Source organism: Gekko japonicus, unplaced genomic scaffold, assembly GCF_001447785.1.
Source record: "Gekko japonicus isolate JY-2015 unplaced genomic scaffold, Gekko_japonicus_V1.1 scaffold2264, whole genome shotgun sequence".
In the NCBI taxonomy this organism is placed as follows: domain Eukaryota; kingdom Metazoa; phylum Chordata; class Lepidosauria; order Squamata; family Gekkonidae; genus Gekko; species Gekko japonicus.
The window spans coordinates 53,671-68,428 of record NW_015172074.1 but is presented as its reverse complement, the minus strand read 5'-3'; the positions used below and the strand labels follow the sequence as shown (position 1 = coordinate 68,428).

At 43.2% G+C, this 14,758-nt stretch overlaps 1 protein-coding gene across 1 annotated transcript in view; it reads left to right on the top strand.

Annotated features, from left to right (window-relative positions):
• The window catches only part of STAB1 (stabilin 1), a 168,349-nt gene that overhangs the window by 103,030 nt on the left and 50,561 nt on the right, over positions 1–14,758 (top strand). The window contains exons 40-46 of the mRNA XM_015420864.1: positions 337–532; positions 1,742–1,837; positions 4,503–4,548; positions 6,388–6,467; positions 9,677–9,802; positions 9,885–9,958; positions 12,431–12,505. Coding sequence (XP_015276350.1) covers positions 337–532; positions 1,742–1,837; positions 4,503–4,548; positions 6,388–6,467; positions 9,677–9,802; positions 9,885–9,958; positions 12,431–12,505 — 693 coding nt within the window. The remainder of the gene's footprint in view (positions 1–336; positions 533–1,741; positions 1,838–4,502; positions 4,549–6,387; positions 6,468–9,676; positions 9,803–9,884; positions 9,959–12,430; positions 12,506–14,758) is intronic.

Genomic DNA, 14,758 nt, shown 5'->3' with positions numbered 1-14,758 from the left:
TTTTCCAGCACTCAAATAGCAGTGTTGCTAGATAAATATAATTTGTTCCACTGTTACATGGTGGGTGACTATTGAATGTTGGAGTAGTATGTAGAATGAAGTTGCATGGTTGTTGGGGTACCTACACAGGTGATAAGCAAGGCACTCTCAGAGCTGCTGATGCCATATTAGTCCAGTTAAGCAGAGTAATGCTTTTGTGGTGTCATCTCAAGCGATGAATGAATGTGGCAGATATTGCACATGGGTTTAATGCAAAAAAAGCCTCAGCCATTTATAAATCTCTGTGTTTTTTCTAGTAATAAGAGTTTTATTCTGATCTGTTGTTCATTTCCAAAGGTCTCTGTCTGTTGTGAAGGCTACTATGGTCATATGTGTGAAATGTGTCCAGGAAAACCTGGCAAGTGGTGTTCTGGAAATGGGATATGCCAAGATGGCATATATGGCAGTGGAGAATGCCAGTGCCATGAAGGTTTCTATGGTACAGCCTGTGAAACATGTCAACCAGGGAGATATGGAGCAAGCTGCAAAGCAGGTGACTAGTTTCTGAAGTGCTGAACTTCTGTGATACTTTGGGAAGGGGAACTATATACTTTAGAACATTCAACAAGATCTATGGCTTTGGAGCATTCTTCGCTTCTAGCATCCGATACTGTCGGGCTGCTTCTATACAAAGGTTTGACTCTGCCTTGACTTCCAAACTAGACCACTTTTTTCTTGGGAGCTTCCAGAGGACATCATGATATCATCCTCTTTCTGGATTTTCCCACTTCTTCAATACTCTTAACTTCTATCTTAAGGCAAGAATTCAGACCGTACATGATAGCATGCTGTATCAGAAGGAATGGTGGGCATTTTTCCTGCTCTGCAAATGTCTCATCAACATCTCCATAATTTTCCTTCAGTCTGGCCTTGGCAGATGCCATTTTCCCAGCATGCTTCTTCTGCTGTAATGCTGGGAGGATTTTTGAGTGTCCTTAAAAAAAAAAGAACAGTAAGTGCTACAGGGTTATAATGTTATAACAATCCATTGCTTATATATTTCAGCTTTTAATAGAATCATTACATAACCATACTAGAGAGCAACAAAGAAAGAACAACAAAGAAAGGGGCAGAAAATAGCCACAATGGCTGTGAAGACTATGGGTGATTTCGCACTAGAGCTGCCTCGCGGTTGCACCGCTGTTTGCCCTGACACTATTTGTCAATTTCACACCTGAGGCTGCAGGGCTGCATTTGACCCGCGGCTTCGCCCGATTTCCTCCGCAGTTTCGTGATCCTCAAAAACCAGGATCATGAAACTGTGGAGGAAATCGGCGAAGCTGCGAGTCAAAATGCAGCCCCGCAGATTAGGGTGTGAAATTGACATATTTGTGTCAGGGCAAACGGCGGCGCAACCACGAGGCAGTTCTAGTGCGAAATCGCCCTATGCCTCTGACAGCCAACATGAGGTTGCTGCTGAGTACGTGTGGAAGGGAATAGTTGAAAAAAGGATGAAGGAAAGTGTGCAGAAAACTCCCAAGTGTGGAAACTCTGTTGCCACCATAGATAGTTATGTATTCACAGTGGTGATGAAAGCAACTCAGAAAATCTTCACTGTGTAGAAGTGGGCATTATTAGCAGTTATGCTAAAGGAAAGAGATGCGTAGTGATAAGTGTTGATGAGGTTGTACAAAATCAGACATGACTTAATGCTAGACTGGTGTATATATTCCTTGACAGAGACATCATGTTTTCCCCACAGAGTGCAATTGCAAGAATGGTACATGCAAGGAAGGACTTCTGGGAGATGGAAGCTGTATATGTAACCCAGGCTGGAAAGGGATCAGTTGTGACAAAAGTAAGTGAAGAAAGGATATATGGGTACAGTGCAGATTATCTTTGCAAAGAGGAGGTTGTGATGTTGCCAACAATAGAAACAAATAGAATGACATTTCAAAACTTATGAGACAAATTCCAGATGAGCTGGAGAAAGACATAAAGTCCTATGGAACCTCAAGGATATACTAGTTATTGGTGGAATTCTTAGCCAGGAACTTGCTTAATTAGGCATATAAAATGGAATGAGAAGGTAGCTCAGTGTAAACGTAGACGGTCACATGCTACAGGGGAAAGAAAATAATGATGTGTTTATCATTATATACAATTCTCAACATGGCCAAATCGGCAGATACTTAAATCTAGAGATTGGAGCTGTGAATAAAGAAGACAGATCTTTCTATAAACCTGAAACAAGATTTGCAGAAAAATCTGAAATCTTAAAAAAAAAAAAACAACCCACAACATCTTGGAGGGTTAAACCCTCCCAAAATAATACAAGCAGCACCTGTAGCTTTAAGAAATGAATGCCCTCTCACTGGCCATTGTGGTGGTTGCTAGATAGCCACAACAGTATTTCTGTCTTTAAAACCTTGATCTCTATCAATAAAAGGCATAGTGAGGTAACAAGGCCCTTTCCAGAACTCTTTTGGCCTTTTAAAGAGGACTCATTGGGGCCAGGCCCATCAGCAACCACAGAAGGGGTGGATTGGCCATTAAGGCCACCAGGAAAAGTCCTGGTGGGCCGATGGCCTGGGAAGTCACCTCCATCTGCCAGGCCTACCACTGTACCAAGGGAGAAGCAACCGTCATAGCTTTCACTGTGGTAAGATGACAGACTTCACCCCATGTGATGTGGATGATCTACAATGGCAGAGAGTGAGTGAGCTGTGCAGGTTCTGTGTAGGGTGGGCAAGCTGCAGTGGTGGCAAGAGAGCCAGTGCTTGCTGCCCCCCCCCCCTGTTGGTGAGCAGATGTGGGAATGGACTAGGGACAGGACCCTTTCCAGGGGTGTTTGTGTTTCCCAGTCCACCCCTGCTGGGTGACGTATCTTGCATGACTCACCCAAGACTGGCTGCTTGCTACTGTTCCAACATCAGCCACTGTATGAAAGTCAACGTGCTGTAGTGATTAGAGTTTCAGACTAGGATAAGTGAGACCCCAGTTTGAATTCCCACTTGGCTGTGGAAGCCAGCTGGGTGACCTTGGGCCAGCCACACATTCTCAGGCAAACCTACCTCACAGGGTTGTTGTGGGGATAAAATGGAGTGAGAGGAGAATGATGTAAGCTGCTTTGGGTCCCCATTGTGGGAAAGGGTGGTGTATAGATAATATTAATAAATAATAAAAATATAGCTGAATATGGGAGGAAGATGGAAGGTAGGTTGGTTGGTTGGTGGGAAGGGGAGAAGGAAGCAGGGCAATGTGACAATATGGGGCAACCAACCCCAGAAGGAGGGAAAGAAGAAATAATGTGGGGAGGGGATACAATGGAAAATAAGGTGCCCCCACAACTTATTATTGAGGCAGAAATTAAAGTCCCTGATTTGGAGAAAAAGTAGATGTAAGCAAAGAGCAACAAGTGCAGGAGCTTGCTTGGCACTGTGAGTTTACTTATAACCTTCCAAGGATATGGCACTTGAACTGAAAACTATATGCATATTACGAGCTAGGCATATTACAAACCAGGGTTCAGCATCCCTAGCTGAGTATAGTTTTAACTGAAAGATGTAGCAGAAGTTTTAGAGGAGAGGTTAGCTGTATTTTTCTACTAGGATCTTATGCTTGGAATTACTGTTGGTACCTACTCATTGTATTTTTACTTATTTTATGCCATTAAAGGTTTCTGAACTGAACTACTAAGAATAAGATTTGGGTGTTTGAGAATACTATGGAACAAAACAATGGAGACTCATATTGATCTAGTGCCCCCTTGTAGCTATAGAACAATGGAGTGTGAATGGATCAGCAGTTATGTGCTTCGTAGTGTATGCGTTTCTCCTATAATGGGATCTATTTATATTTCAGCATTCACCATTGCTGATGTATATTGGGAAAGAAAACTTAGACCTGATCTAATGAGTTCCTTATGTCACATTGATTTTGTGGCTGCTTATAAAAAAGCACTCCATTTTGGACATCAAAGTGGAGCAAAATTGCCACGTGTAAACATATGCTCCACACTGTTAGTGCAATCCAAAACAGAGTTGCATTCTTCTTATGTCATTGACTTCAATAGAAGGGTGTAATTCTGTTTAGGATTGCACTGTAAGTGTGAATGTTAAGACTTTGGTCAAGGCTGCTACTTCCGACACACGATCCCCAAATTTCATTAACACTATCTGATGCAGCACAGGGAAACTGCTTTTGAAGCATGTAAAAAGTCTTGCTACCCACATAGATCTTGATCTATGGGTTAAGGTTAGGTTTTGTATTTAAATTAAAAGGCAAGAAATGAAGATGTGAAAACATTAACTTTGCCCTCCTGCAAATGCTTTCTGGAGATTTGCAGGCTGTGCATTAATACAAAGGTTCATATTCAACCAGTGTACCAATAGAAGTGCTAATAAACCATTTACATTCTAATGTCATAATAATGTCAAGGTTTAAGTAGGTTATAAATGGCTTGAGACCAAATTGTGTTCTTTGATGAGAAAGTAATATTCTAACAAAATATTATCTTGCAGAAATTGACATCGATCTTTGCAATGGCACGTGTGATATGAATGCCAAGTAAGTATAGGTCCAGAACAGAACATAAAATATGCTCCTGACTATATCTCCATGGACCTGCATAATGAGCGTTTAAGACAGGGAGGCTTGACCTAGCAGCTGGAAAACCTTAGCATCTGCAATTTTAATTGCTCTGTCTTTTAAAATCACCTTGCAGCTTAATAAGCATATTCTACTCCAGAATTAATTTGTCCGAGCAAGGGCCTTTCACATACAGAGCTTGTTTAATATTGAGTGAAATTTCTGTTAAAAATGCATCTTCCCTTTCTGAAAATACAGTATGAACGTGTATCTGGCTTCAGGGGCTGGGATCTGGGCCTAGAGGTCAACCAATCTGCCCGTGAAGAGGTGCATAGGAGAAATTAGGCAGGAGTTGAATCCAAAGCAGTATTGCATATCCAGACATCCAGAAGCAGTTGAAACCAGGCATGGACATGGTTTGGTGCCAGACGTCACTGAATGGTTCTTTATACAGCCTGGCAGTGCTGGCACTGCAGCCTAGATATTTAGGATTGCCAACCTCCAGGTGGGGCCTGGAGATCTCCTAGAATTACAAATGATCTCTAGACTAAAGAGACCAGTACCCCTGGAGAAAATGGCTGCTTTGGATGGTGAACTCTAGGGCATTATACCTTGCTGAGGTCACTCCCCTCGCCAAACCTCACCCATTCCAGGTTCCACCCCCAAATTCTCCAGGTATTTCCCAGTCCAGAGTTGGCAACCCTATTGCCGTTGAAGGCCAGATCTCATTCTGCTCCATGGGCACAAAGTGCCAGTGGTTCAGGAGGTGAGGTGCTGTAGCTTGGCTTCTGCAAGTCACCGTGAGACATACACAGCACATGGATTGTTACAAAATAAATATCACTCTGTGCCTTTCCCCCATACATTTCCACAAAGAGCATGGCCAAGGTGTACTAAAGGAGGAGAGATCTTGACTGGCCTGCTAATAATCACAACCACCCAAGTCTTATGTTTGTGTATCAGGAGTAGACACTTGGAAGTGGCTTTCTGTTATGATGGGCTGTGGTTCTACTACTACTTAGGAGAAAGGTGGGATGTGCATGTTATAACTACATAAATGCCATGGTTTGAGACATACAAACTGCCCTCCCCATGTGGGACAGTTGCTAATGTTCCATCTTATTCATTTAAAACATATAAATACTGCCTTTCTCCTGAGATTCAAGGAGCCTCACACAGGCAACAAGCTGCAGTGGCAATTTTAAACAACAACTTAGCAGAGTCACAGCAACATGCATGGACAAAAATGTAGCAAGGCCTTCCCACCAATATTTTCTCAACAATGACTTCACCCTCTATAGAAAGCTTTCTTGATATAGATGCTTTCTGAAAAGCAGGGAGCAAAGGTACCCTCCGCACCTATTCTGGCAAGCCATTCCAAAGGGCTGGGCCCACAACGGACAATGCCCCAGATCTGGTAGTTGCCAAATGAATTCACTGGAGGGGAAGGGCACATTGCTAGGAAGAAGTCATTTGAAGAGCGCTGTTAACACATATGAATGTATCAGGCATTACCAAGAACAACAAGCAGCAAGTGCAAATCACTTGCATTTCTTGCTCCCCCTGCCCTTCTTATTAAACTAACTGCACACAGACTCAGGTGAGGAAATCAGGGACAGGACATCAGTCTGCTATGCTAAGGTTGACGCACCATAGAGATTCCACAACTTTATGGTTAACAGTGCTGGAGATCTTGTGATGCAGAATAACTACACCGGTTGTGTTGCTTGAAACTTATCAGTGCTGAATACCAGACTACAATTATGCCTATGCTTGGGCTCATACATGCCTTGTCAGTCCTTTCCTTGTCCATTTCAGCTGCATCAATGGATCTACCATGTCACAGCCCTCTTGTGTTTGTTCTGCAGGATACACTGGGAATGGAACCTATTGTACAGGTACTTTTTAATGAATGCGTTATGAAATAAGAGCACAGAGTGTATAGAGAAGTGATCTTATGTTGTCTTGCTGCCATTGGTAATTAAAAATCATAATTTTTCTTGGTTTTGAAATGGTTGTAACACACACACACACACGGGGCTGATTTAGACATACATGTTCAACATTTGAAGACTGCAACAGCAAGTAGGGACTTGCATATTTAAATGAGCCATCAGAGTTGTAACACTGCCAATGGAACTTTTATGTCACTGTGTATCATCTCAAACACAATAGTTTTTCAGTGGATTCAGTGGCAATTCATCAAATGTAGCAAATGCAGCAAGTGTGAAACAGCCCTAAGGCATAGTCTAGGATCCTAAACAGCCTGAATAGGTCATGCTGCATAAACAGCAACTTTCCCCCTCCCACTGTAGTCTGTGTCCCCCCCACACACACAACTGTGCCTCTGTGGGTCAATAGGCCCCCAGGAACACCATGGAAGTCAGACTGGAGGGAGCTGAAGCAAGAGGGGGATAAACCAAATTTGTCTACTCTCTTGGGAGATTAGGATTAAAAACATGGTCTGACAACATATCAAATCCCAAGGTGAAAATTAGGCTGATTTGAATGCTGCAGAGCATTAGAAGGATATGTCCCTGAACTAGAGACTTATAGCTTGGTTTAAAATGAAAGTGTACTGGTTTAGGGCATGGGTTGATGATGTCACAGAGTATTGGTATGGGTATGTGACACACTGCACTTTAAAATCTTATAAGTGCCATGTAAACAAGTAAAGGACTGTGAAGGGTTAATTCCTCACAGAACCAGAGAGGCTTGATTGACAGCTGCTCCAAGAGATCTGATTGGTTAGCATCAGTTGAGCAGAGAAAGACTTGACAGCTGAATGCTGAGGAGACAGCAGTCTGAATTCAGCCCTGAGAAGGATTTAGTACTGACAAGGTTTGTGCTTAGCCCTGACTGAGAGCAGTTTAACACAGATGGAGTACTGGGAAAGTTGGCAGGAGGAGTGGGTAGTTAGGTGAAGACTCCCACTCGGACCAGAAAAAGAGATAGATCTTCTAGTGAGAGAAGAATTTCCCTACCTAGTTAAAACAGGGAAATAGCTCTGAAGAGTGGAGAGATCCCTGGTCAGATGTGTTTAGAAACTGCCTTTTAAATCCTGAGGTGTCAGTTAAAACTCAGGAAGAGTATTGGTGTGTTTAGCGAAGGAGTTTGAGTACTGGACAAAGTATCCCTGCCTTCTGGAAACCAAAATAATCAAATATGCTCAAGAAAGTATACTGGCATGTTTGGGAAACACTGAAACAAAAGCCTCTCATTTTAAAGATTCTAAGTCATTGTGAAAAGCTTAAGAAACTCTCAGTTGCTTGAAACATATGAACTGTAGTCTGTGCCTATATTGATTTACCTCAGACATTTTACCCCTGACCTTTCCTCTCTACACTGAATAAAATGTTTTGTTGTGTTTGAACTTTAAAAAGCCTCAAGTACCATTTCAGTGGTTTAAGTTAAAGGGGGATCTTGGCCCTTCCCTCAGGTTCCTGGGCTGAGCCAGCAGCAAAATTTCATAATGTGACAGGGTGGGATAGCCATAATTCTTCAGAAAAGAAGAAAATCGATAAATAGGGCTGGTCAGTCAGAAAGGGAGAGAAAAATGGAGGGGAAATCTTGCCTTTGAGGGAGGAAAGTGGACTAGATTGTCATAAGGTATTATACCGAATGTTCTTTTTTCTGTGGCTTCAGAAACATATGATGAGAGAGATGTTTTCAAAGACCCATTTGATATATGTTTACAAAAATCTTTGCAACAATCATTTATTTATTACTGATATTCTCGAGAAAATCCATTTTGATATAGAAACCAAAATATTGCAGGTACAGAGAGAAATTCATAAAGCACAGAAAAACTGGAAAAGACCAAAATAAACACAGCACAAAACTACTTTGTTGCTTTTCATCATCTCCCAGGTACTTCAAACTGTTGGTGCCAAGCTAATGAAATTATGATGCCAGCTTGATGTGCACCTCTTAAATAGCTCTAATCAGCCTCTTCAGAATCCTCAGTAATAATCTAAATAAACAAAGTAGCTCTATTTTAATCAGGCATACTTATTTTTCTGGCAATAATGTGCAGCTACTCATGAGCCAGGTATTTGAAAGCAACAAGGATAGGTAATTTTTTTTAAGCATGCATTAAATAGAATTTAACATTTTAAATAAAACAAAGTTAAGAATGTAATGGCAATCTCATCAATCACGTTAATGAAGCCAGGGCCAAACTAAACTGTGAAGCCTAAAACCAGCTTTCTCTAATAATGTTCATTTCCAGATGGCTGAACCATAATTTTACACATACAAGAAACAACAAGGATTTAAGCATGGATAGATGACTGCATCCATAAAAGTTATTGACACACCAAGAATACAGATCATCTTCAGTAATTATTGTAATAAGAACCTTAATATGATGGCACCATGATGTTCTTATTACAATAATTATTGAAGATGATCTGTATTCTTGGTGTGTCAGTAATTTTTATGGATGCAGTGGTGCCATCATATTAAGGTACACAATCACACAACAGAACAAAAGTGCCGGCTGTGCTCATTTATCAACATCAACGACACAGCCACTGTCCGCTCCCTCCAGGCTACTTATGCACGCTATTCTGTTAGCATTGTGCATGCAGTATCTTGCCATGATTAAATGGACATGACTCTGACATAAAGGAAAAAAATTACATTAAAAAACATTTCACCTTCGCTGATCATTCCATCAGAGACTTCAGAGTAACCACTCTCAAACAGCTGCGTATTGGTTGATGTATGGAATTTGAGGTGGGAAAAATCAGCAGACCTAACCATTGAGACTAAATTTTCACTTTTTCACATTTTAAGAAGAAATATCAGCTTCCTCTGATACTGGGCTTATTGATAAGCCTTCTTTGAGTGATGATCTTAGTACTCATTGTTATCCAGATCTACTACATGCCTCCTTGTAGGCTCATACAGTATAAATGGCAATGTGCATTAAAAGCACTCCTGACAATGAAAATAGATAGGCCCAATGGCAATTAGGCTAAATAGTGTAGTGCTGTATAAACAAATATCACCTTTGCCATGTGTTCAGCAGCCTATGAAACTTATGTGCCATATCTGAGTGCCATCACATTGGAACCTAACTTCCTTTTCTTTCACAACACAGAAATTGATCTGTGTGCATCAGGTAATGGTGGCTGCTCCATATATGCCAGCTGTACTAAAGTCGCAGCTGGTCAAAGGATCTGTGCTTGTAAAGAAGGCTATGCTGGAGATGGGACCATATGCCGAGGTGAGCAGGTTACATACATAAATCCATCATCATGGGACATCATGGGCTCAGTGTTGATAACATGCACCTCTTCTACCCACAGAGATTGATCTATGCCTAGAAAACCATGGAGGCTGCCATCGGTATGCAGAATGTATTAAAGCAGGTCCTGGTCGGGTCAGTATTCTCTCATTCTCATATCTGGGGTTCACCATTGCTATGGACTCCATTTCACTCTCGTGGAAAGCTCATTCCCAGCCATGTGGTCAAAATTCAAAGACTGGAGCAGAGCAGGCACATGTGTGTGGAGGGAAGGAAAGGAAAGGATGTGTGTTGTGTGTGTGAGTCTAGCAGGGAAATTAATACTGAGAGGGCAATTAAAGAAAGAAGAAATGAATTGGGAGGCAAGAGGCAATTAAAGAAGAACTGATCTTGGTTGGAAATGAACTTTGAGGAAGGAGCTGTGTGGAGAAACTAATGTTAGGAGGGAGGAATCTTAGACGACCTGATTCTGGGTCGGGGTTTCGTGCGTAGCAGAGCAGCTCCCTCGCTGCGATCTATTGAAAGTCAGCCCTCGACACAAGCAAATCATTCATAGGAGGGAGGAATCTGAGTGAGAAAGTAAGTTGGTTGTTTGTTGCACCTGAGCTAGTGGTCATCACTATGCATGAGGACAGAGAACTGTGCATTGTGTGAAGAAGTAGTATGGGCAGACTTGCTTTGCAAAGCTGCCTGAATTTGTTTTTTTTCCTTTTGTTTCTGAAAACTTGGGAAGACTTCAGGAGAGGGAAGCTTAGAGGGACACTTTAGCAGGGCTTTTTTCTGGGGGAACACACCGGAATGGAGTTCCAGAACCTCTTCAACAAAATTCTTTTAAAAAGGTTTTAAAGTTCATGATTTTTCAGTATACAGGTTGAAAACTTCATTTCCCCCTTGAGCATTCCAGCACCTCATTTTCCAAAAAAAGAAAAATTTAAAAAGCCCTGCTTTAGAGTATCACTTACCATGACATTGCGGCAACCGTTTAGTCAACCATGATGATGTTGGTCAAGGGGCAAATATTACTTGGAGTTTTTGCTTTTACAGCTCAGGCTCTTAGTTCATAGTCATAAGCTAGTCACTTAAACATTCTTCCATCTAGAGTAGGGTTGCCAGCTCCGGGGTTGGGAAATATCTAGAGATTTTTGGGGGAGGAGCCTGAGAGGGGTGGGATTTGGGGAGGGGAGGGACTTCAATGGGGTATAATTCCATAGAGTCCACTTTCCAAAACAGCCATTTTCTCCAGGTGAATTGATCTCTTTTGCCCAGAGACCAGTGGTAATAGTGGGAGATCTCCAGCCATCACCTGGAGGTTGACAACCCTAATCTAGACCAGCATTCTGTTACGAAACCTACAAGTAGGGCAGTATTCCTCTTTGTTTATCTCCAGCATCTGTTGTTCACAGGTATACTGCCTCTAAAGATGGACATTCTATTTATTAGTTATTAGGGCTCATTTGAGGGTTTTGTAGAGACAGAACTGGGATAAGGCAGGTAGCCATTGATGGCTTTTTCCTTGATGCTTTTGTCTAATCTCCTTTTTAAAGCTATATGAGCTCGCAGCTGTCACCACATCCCCCAAGGAGTGAGTACCACATGAAAGGCAGAGAGTAGGGTTGCCAAGTCATACCTTATCCTGAAGCTGGGACTCCCGTGTTGATCCTGGAGTGTGCGCATGCGCACTTTGCGTGCGTGCACCGCATCCACGTCACCAGGAAGTGACGTGACCACATCGAGCACGCTGGGGGCAGGGCCACGACCATCCGAGGGAAAACCATAGAGTTTTCCCTCGGATGACCGTGGCCCCGCCCCCAGCGTACCCGGTGTGGTCGCGTCACTTCCTGGTGACGTGCACGTCGGGGTGGAGTCCCCCCCCCGGGCCCAATGCGGCGGCGGGGAATGGGTCTCTGGGGCGGGGGTTTCCCCGCCCCCCCGGGGGAACTTGGCAAGCCTAGCAGAGAGGAAGACAGGGGACAACGACAAGCAAACAAAAGCTGCAAACCAACTTTGGGAGATAGGAATTTGGAGAGCGAGACCTTCTCTCCCAAGCCATTTTCCCAAGCTGAAATAGCCCAGGTGGTAGTGCTGGTTTACACCATTGCAGGTTACATGTGCAGTGATGAGCTCACCAGTACATTTCCTCAGCAGGGCAAATAGCACTTCCTCAGGACTCTTTTGGGTCAGGAAAAAGGTGCAGCGGGGAAGACTTCATCCCCCTCTCCCAGTGTGCTGTGTTCCTGATCCAAATTGGGCCCTCAATTATCTGGAGACTGAATCCCACTCATGGAATTCCCACAGATCACCAATTTAGTGAAGTGTGATTAGGCCTGAATTCAGTTACAGTCCTTGTGGAATAGTTATTTCCTTACTGGATAAACAAAGTAGCACAGTATGAGGGGGGCTGTGCTTATTTGCACTCTGTCCCCCCATATATACCTTGTAGAGGGTAAAAGCTTACATAACAGCAGTAGTAGGCAGAGCAGGAGGGCACCGTCTTGAGGAAGGTCCCACAGCTTTTATTTTCAAGAAGCACAATGTACAACTTCTCTTGTCTGTCCCTGTGTTTTCAGTTTTGAATATGAATTGCTGCTCTTTTCTCTCCTCACCCAGGTTGCTTGTAACTGTCTTCCCAACTACCGTGGGGATGGTGTTAAAGAATGTAAATTCATCGATCCTTGCTATAAGGTTCGTCTGTACTAAGCTAGAGCACTATACAAATTATTGCCAAGGAGATAACGGATCGTCCCTAACGTTTTAGAACTAGTATATTTATTTTCTTGACAGTCCTGAAATGCTTTTTCTTTCCTCAATGTATATATTATTATTATTTTTAAAAGCATATTATAGGTGTTGTGAAATTGTGTTACAGGGCTTTCTGTGGGCTTTCAGGATAGCTTTCATGTTATGCCTTTCAAGATGTAGCTGGATTCTTGGTATCAGTTCTCATACAAAATGGAGATCAACCTTCACTGCAAAAAAGGAAATATAAAATGCACATATAGAGAAGAATCCCTTAAAACACTGGTTATCAGCCTTTCTGTATTTAGGGAATCCTTCCCACACAGCATTTCTCACAGTGAATTATATTTACCTATGGTATTTTTGACAAGAGGACAGGCTTGTATGCAATGCTCCCTCTAAGCTGTGCAGTCTTATGAGCAAAAATTCTACTTTGTGAGCTACTGGCATTAAAGTTGCGAGCAAGCGATTTGGCTGCTACATAAATTAGTTTGCTATGGAGCCATTCTTCCTGAGCTAAGACTAAAATGTGTGAGCCAGAGGCTAAAAAACTGTGAGCTAGCCCACACTAACGCAGCTTAGAAGGAACACTGCTTGTATGGTTTCCCTGTTACTGCTGTGCCTGTCAATACAGCACACTGGATCATAGGGCTTCCACATGGAAGGTATTTCTGCATTTTCCCCACCCCAGTTCCCTGCAGTGGCTATACCCTGCCCCCTGGACAACCAGGTGCTCTTCAGGGTTTAGTTTAGTATTATTACAGTCCTAAGACCAACATACAGAGTACTTTTCAGGGTTTAAAAAAATCAGTAACTGATGGATCATTAGATTGTTATAATGCTATATCTACCAGTTTCTCTGATTTCCCTGCTTTCATTTTTTTTTTTTAAAGTGAGCTCCTTTTTGTTGTAGATATATGACTTTCCCCTTATCGCTTTGCCACAATGAGGGCTAAATGCTTACCTTTATTTTAAAATGAAAGCAGGGAACTCAGAGGAATTAGTAGATATATCTACCAGGAGCTGCAGTGGCTCAAGTGGTTAAGATGCTGAACTGCAGGCTGTGGAAGGTCGGTAGTTCAGCAGTTTGAGACCCAAGTGCCGCATGACGGAGTGAGCTCCCGTCTCTAGTCCCAGCTCCTGCCAACCTAGCAGTTTGAAAGAAATTGCAAGTAGATAAATAGGTACCACTTTGGTGGGAAGGTAACAGCGTTCCGTGCGCCTTGGTGGTTAGTCATGCCGGCCACATGACCACAGAAATGTCTTCGGACAGCGCTGGCTCTTCGGCTTTGAAACGGAGATGAGCACCGCAACCCTAGAGTTGGATTCGACTGGCTTTCGAGCAAGGGAACCTTTACCTTTACCAATATATAACAATACAACAACTGTCAATTTGAAAGAAGAACCTTCTCTGTTAATGAGAGGAAATTGCCACCATGGGGGCTGTGGCAGAAAAATGGTGCTGATGTGGGAGAGACTGGGTAGAGCAGAACTTTCCCATCTACATGTGTGCCATTCAAGCTTTGCTGTAACCTTTCACAAAACACTGCAGCAAAGCAGGTTTGGGAAAGTTTGCATAAAAGATGGGAAAAACCTACGAGGTACTTAAAGACACCACAATGCTGCTTTGAATAGCAAAAAATAATTCAAAAATAGGGCTGGATCCTGATAATTTCTGTGTTACTATAGGGAAGCAATTTTACTGATCCCCCCCCCCCAGGGATCCTAAGTCCCCCCGGGGGGCAGAGGCCCATTCCTGGCCGCGCCGGATCGGGCCCTGGGGGGAACTCCACCCCGACGTGCGCGTCACCCGGAAGTGACGCGGGCTAGGGAAAACTCTATGGTTTTCCCTTGTATGGCTGTGGCCCCGCCCCCAGCATGCCTGGCGTCCTCCCGTCACTTCCGGGTGACGTGCGTCCCGGCCGGGAGCCCCCCGCTCCCGGCGAAGATACACTTGCCAACCCTACCCCCACCCGATGCAAGACTAATGCAGACTTCCAGTTTGCTTGCCATGGCTCAGTCACCAGCATCTTTGAGTAGCTGGTGATTTAAAAAATCTTGTCCTGTGACCCAATGGGGACAGTATTATGAAGTGCTGCAGAGGCACGATTCATATTGGGATTTTAGTGTAGGGGAGGAGAGGCTTTAGCCTCCCCCCCCCTAATGCTGTTTTCCTGCCCTGGGAGCTTCTGCTTGCCC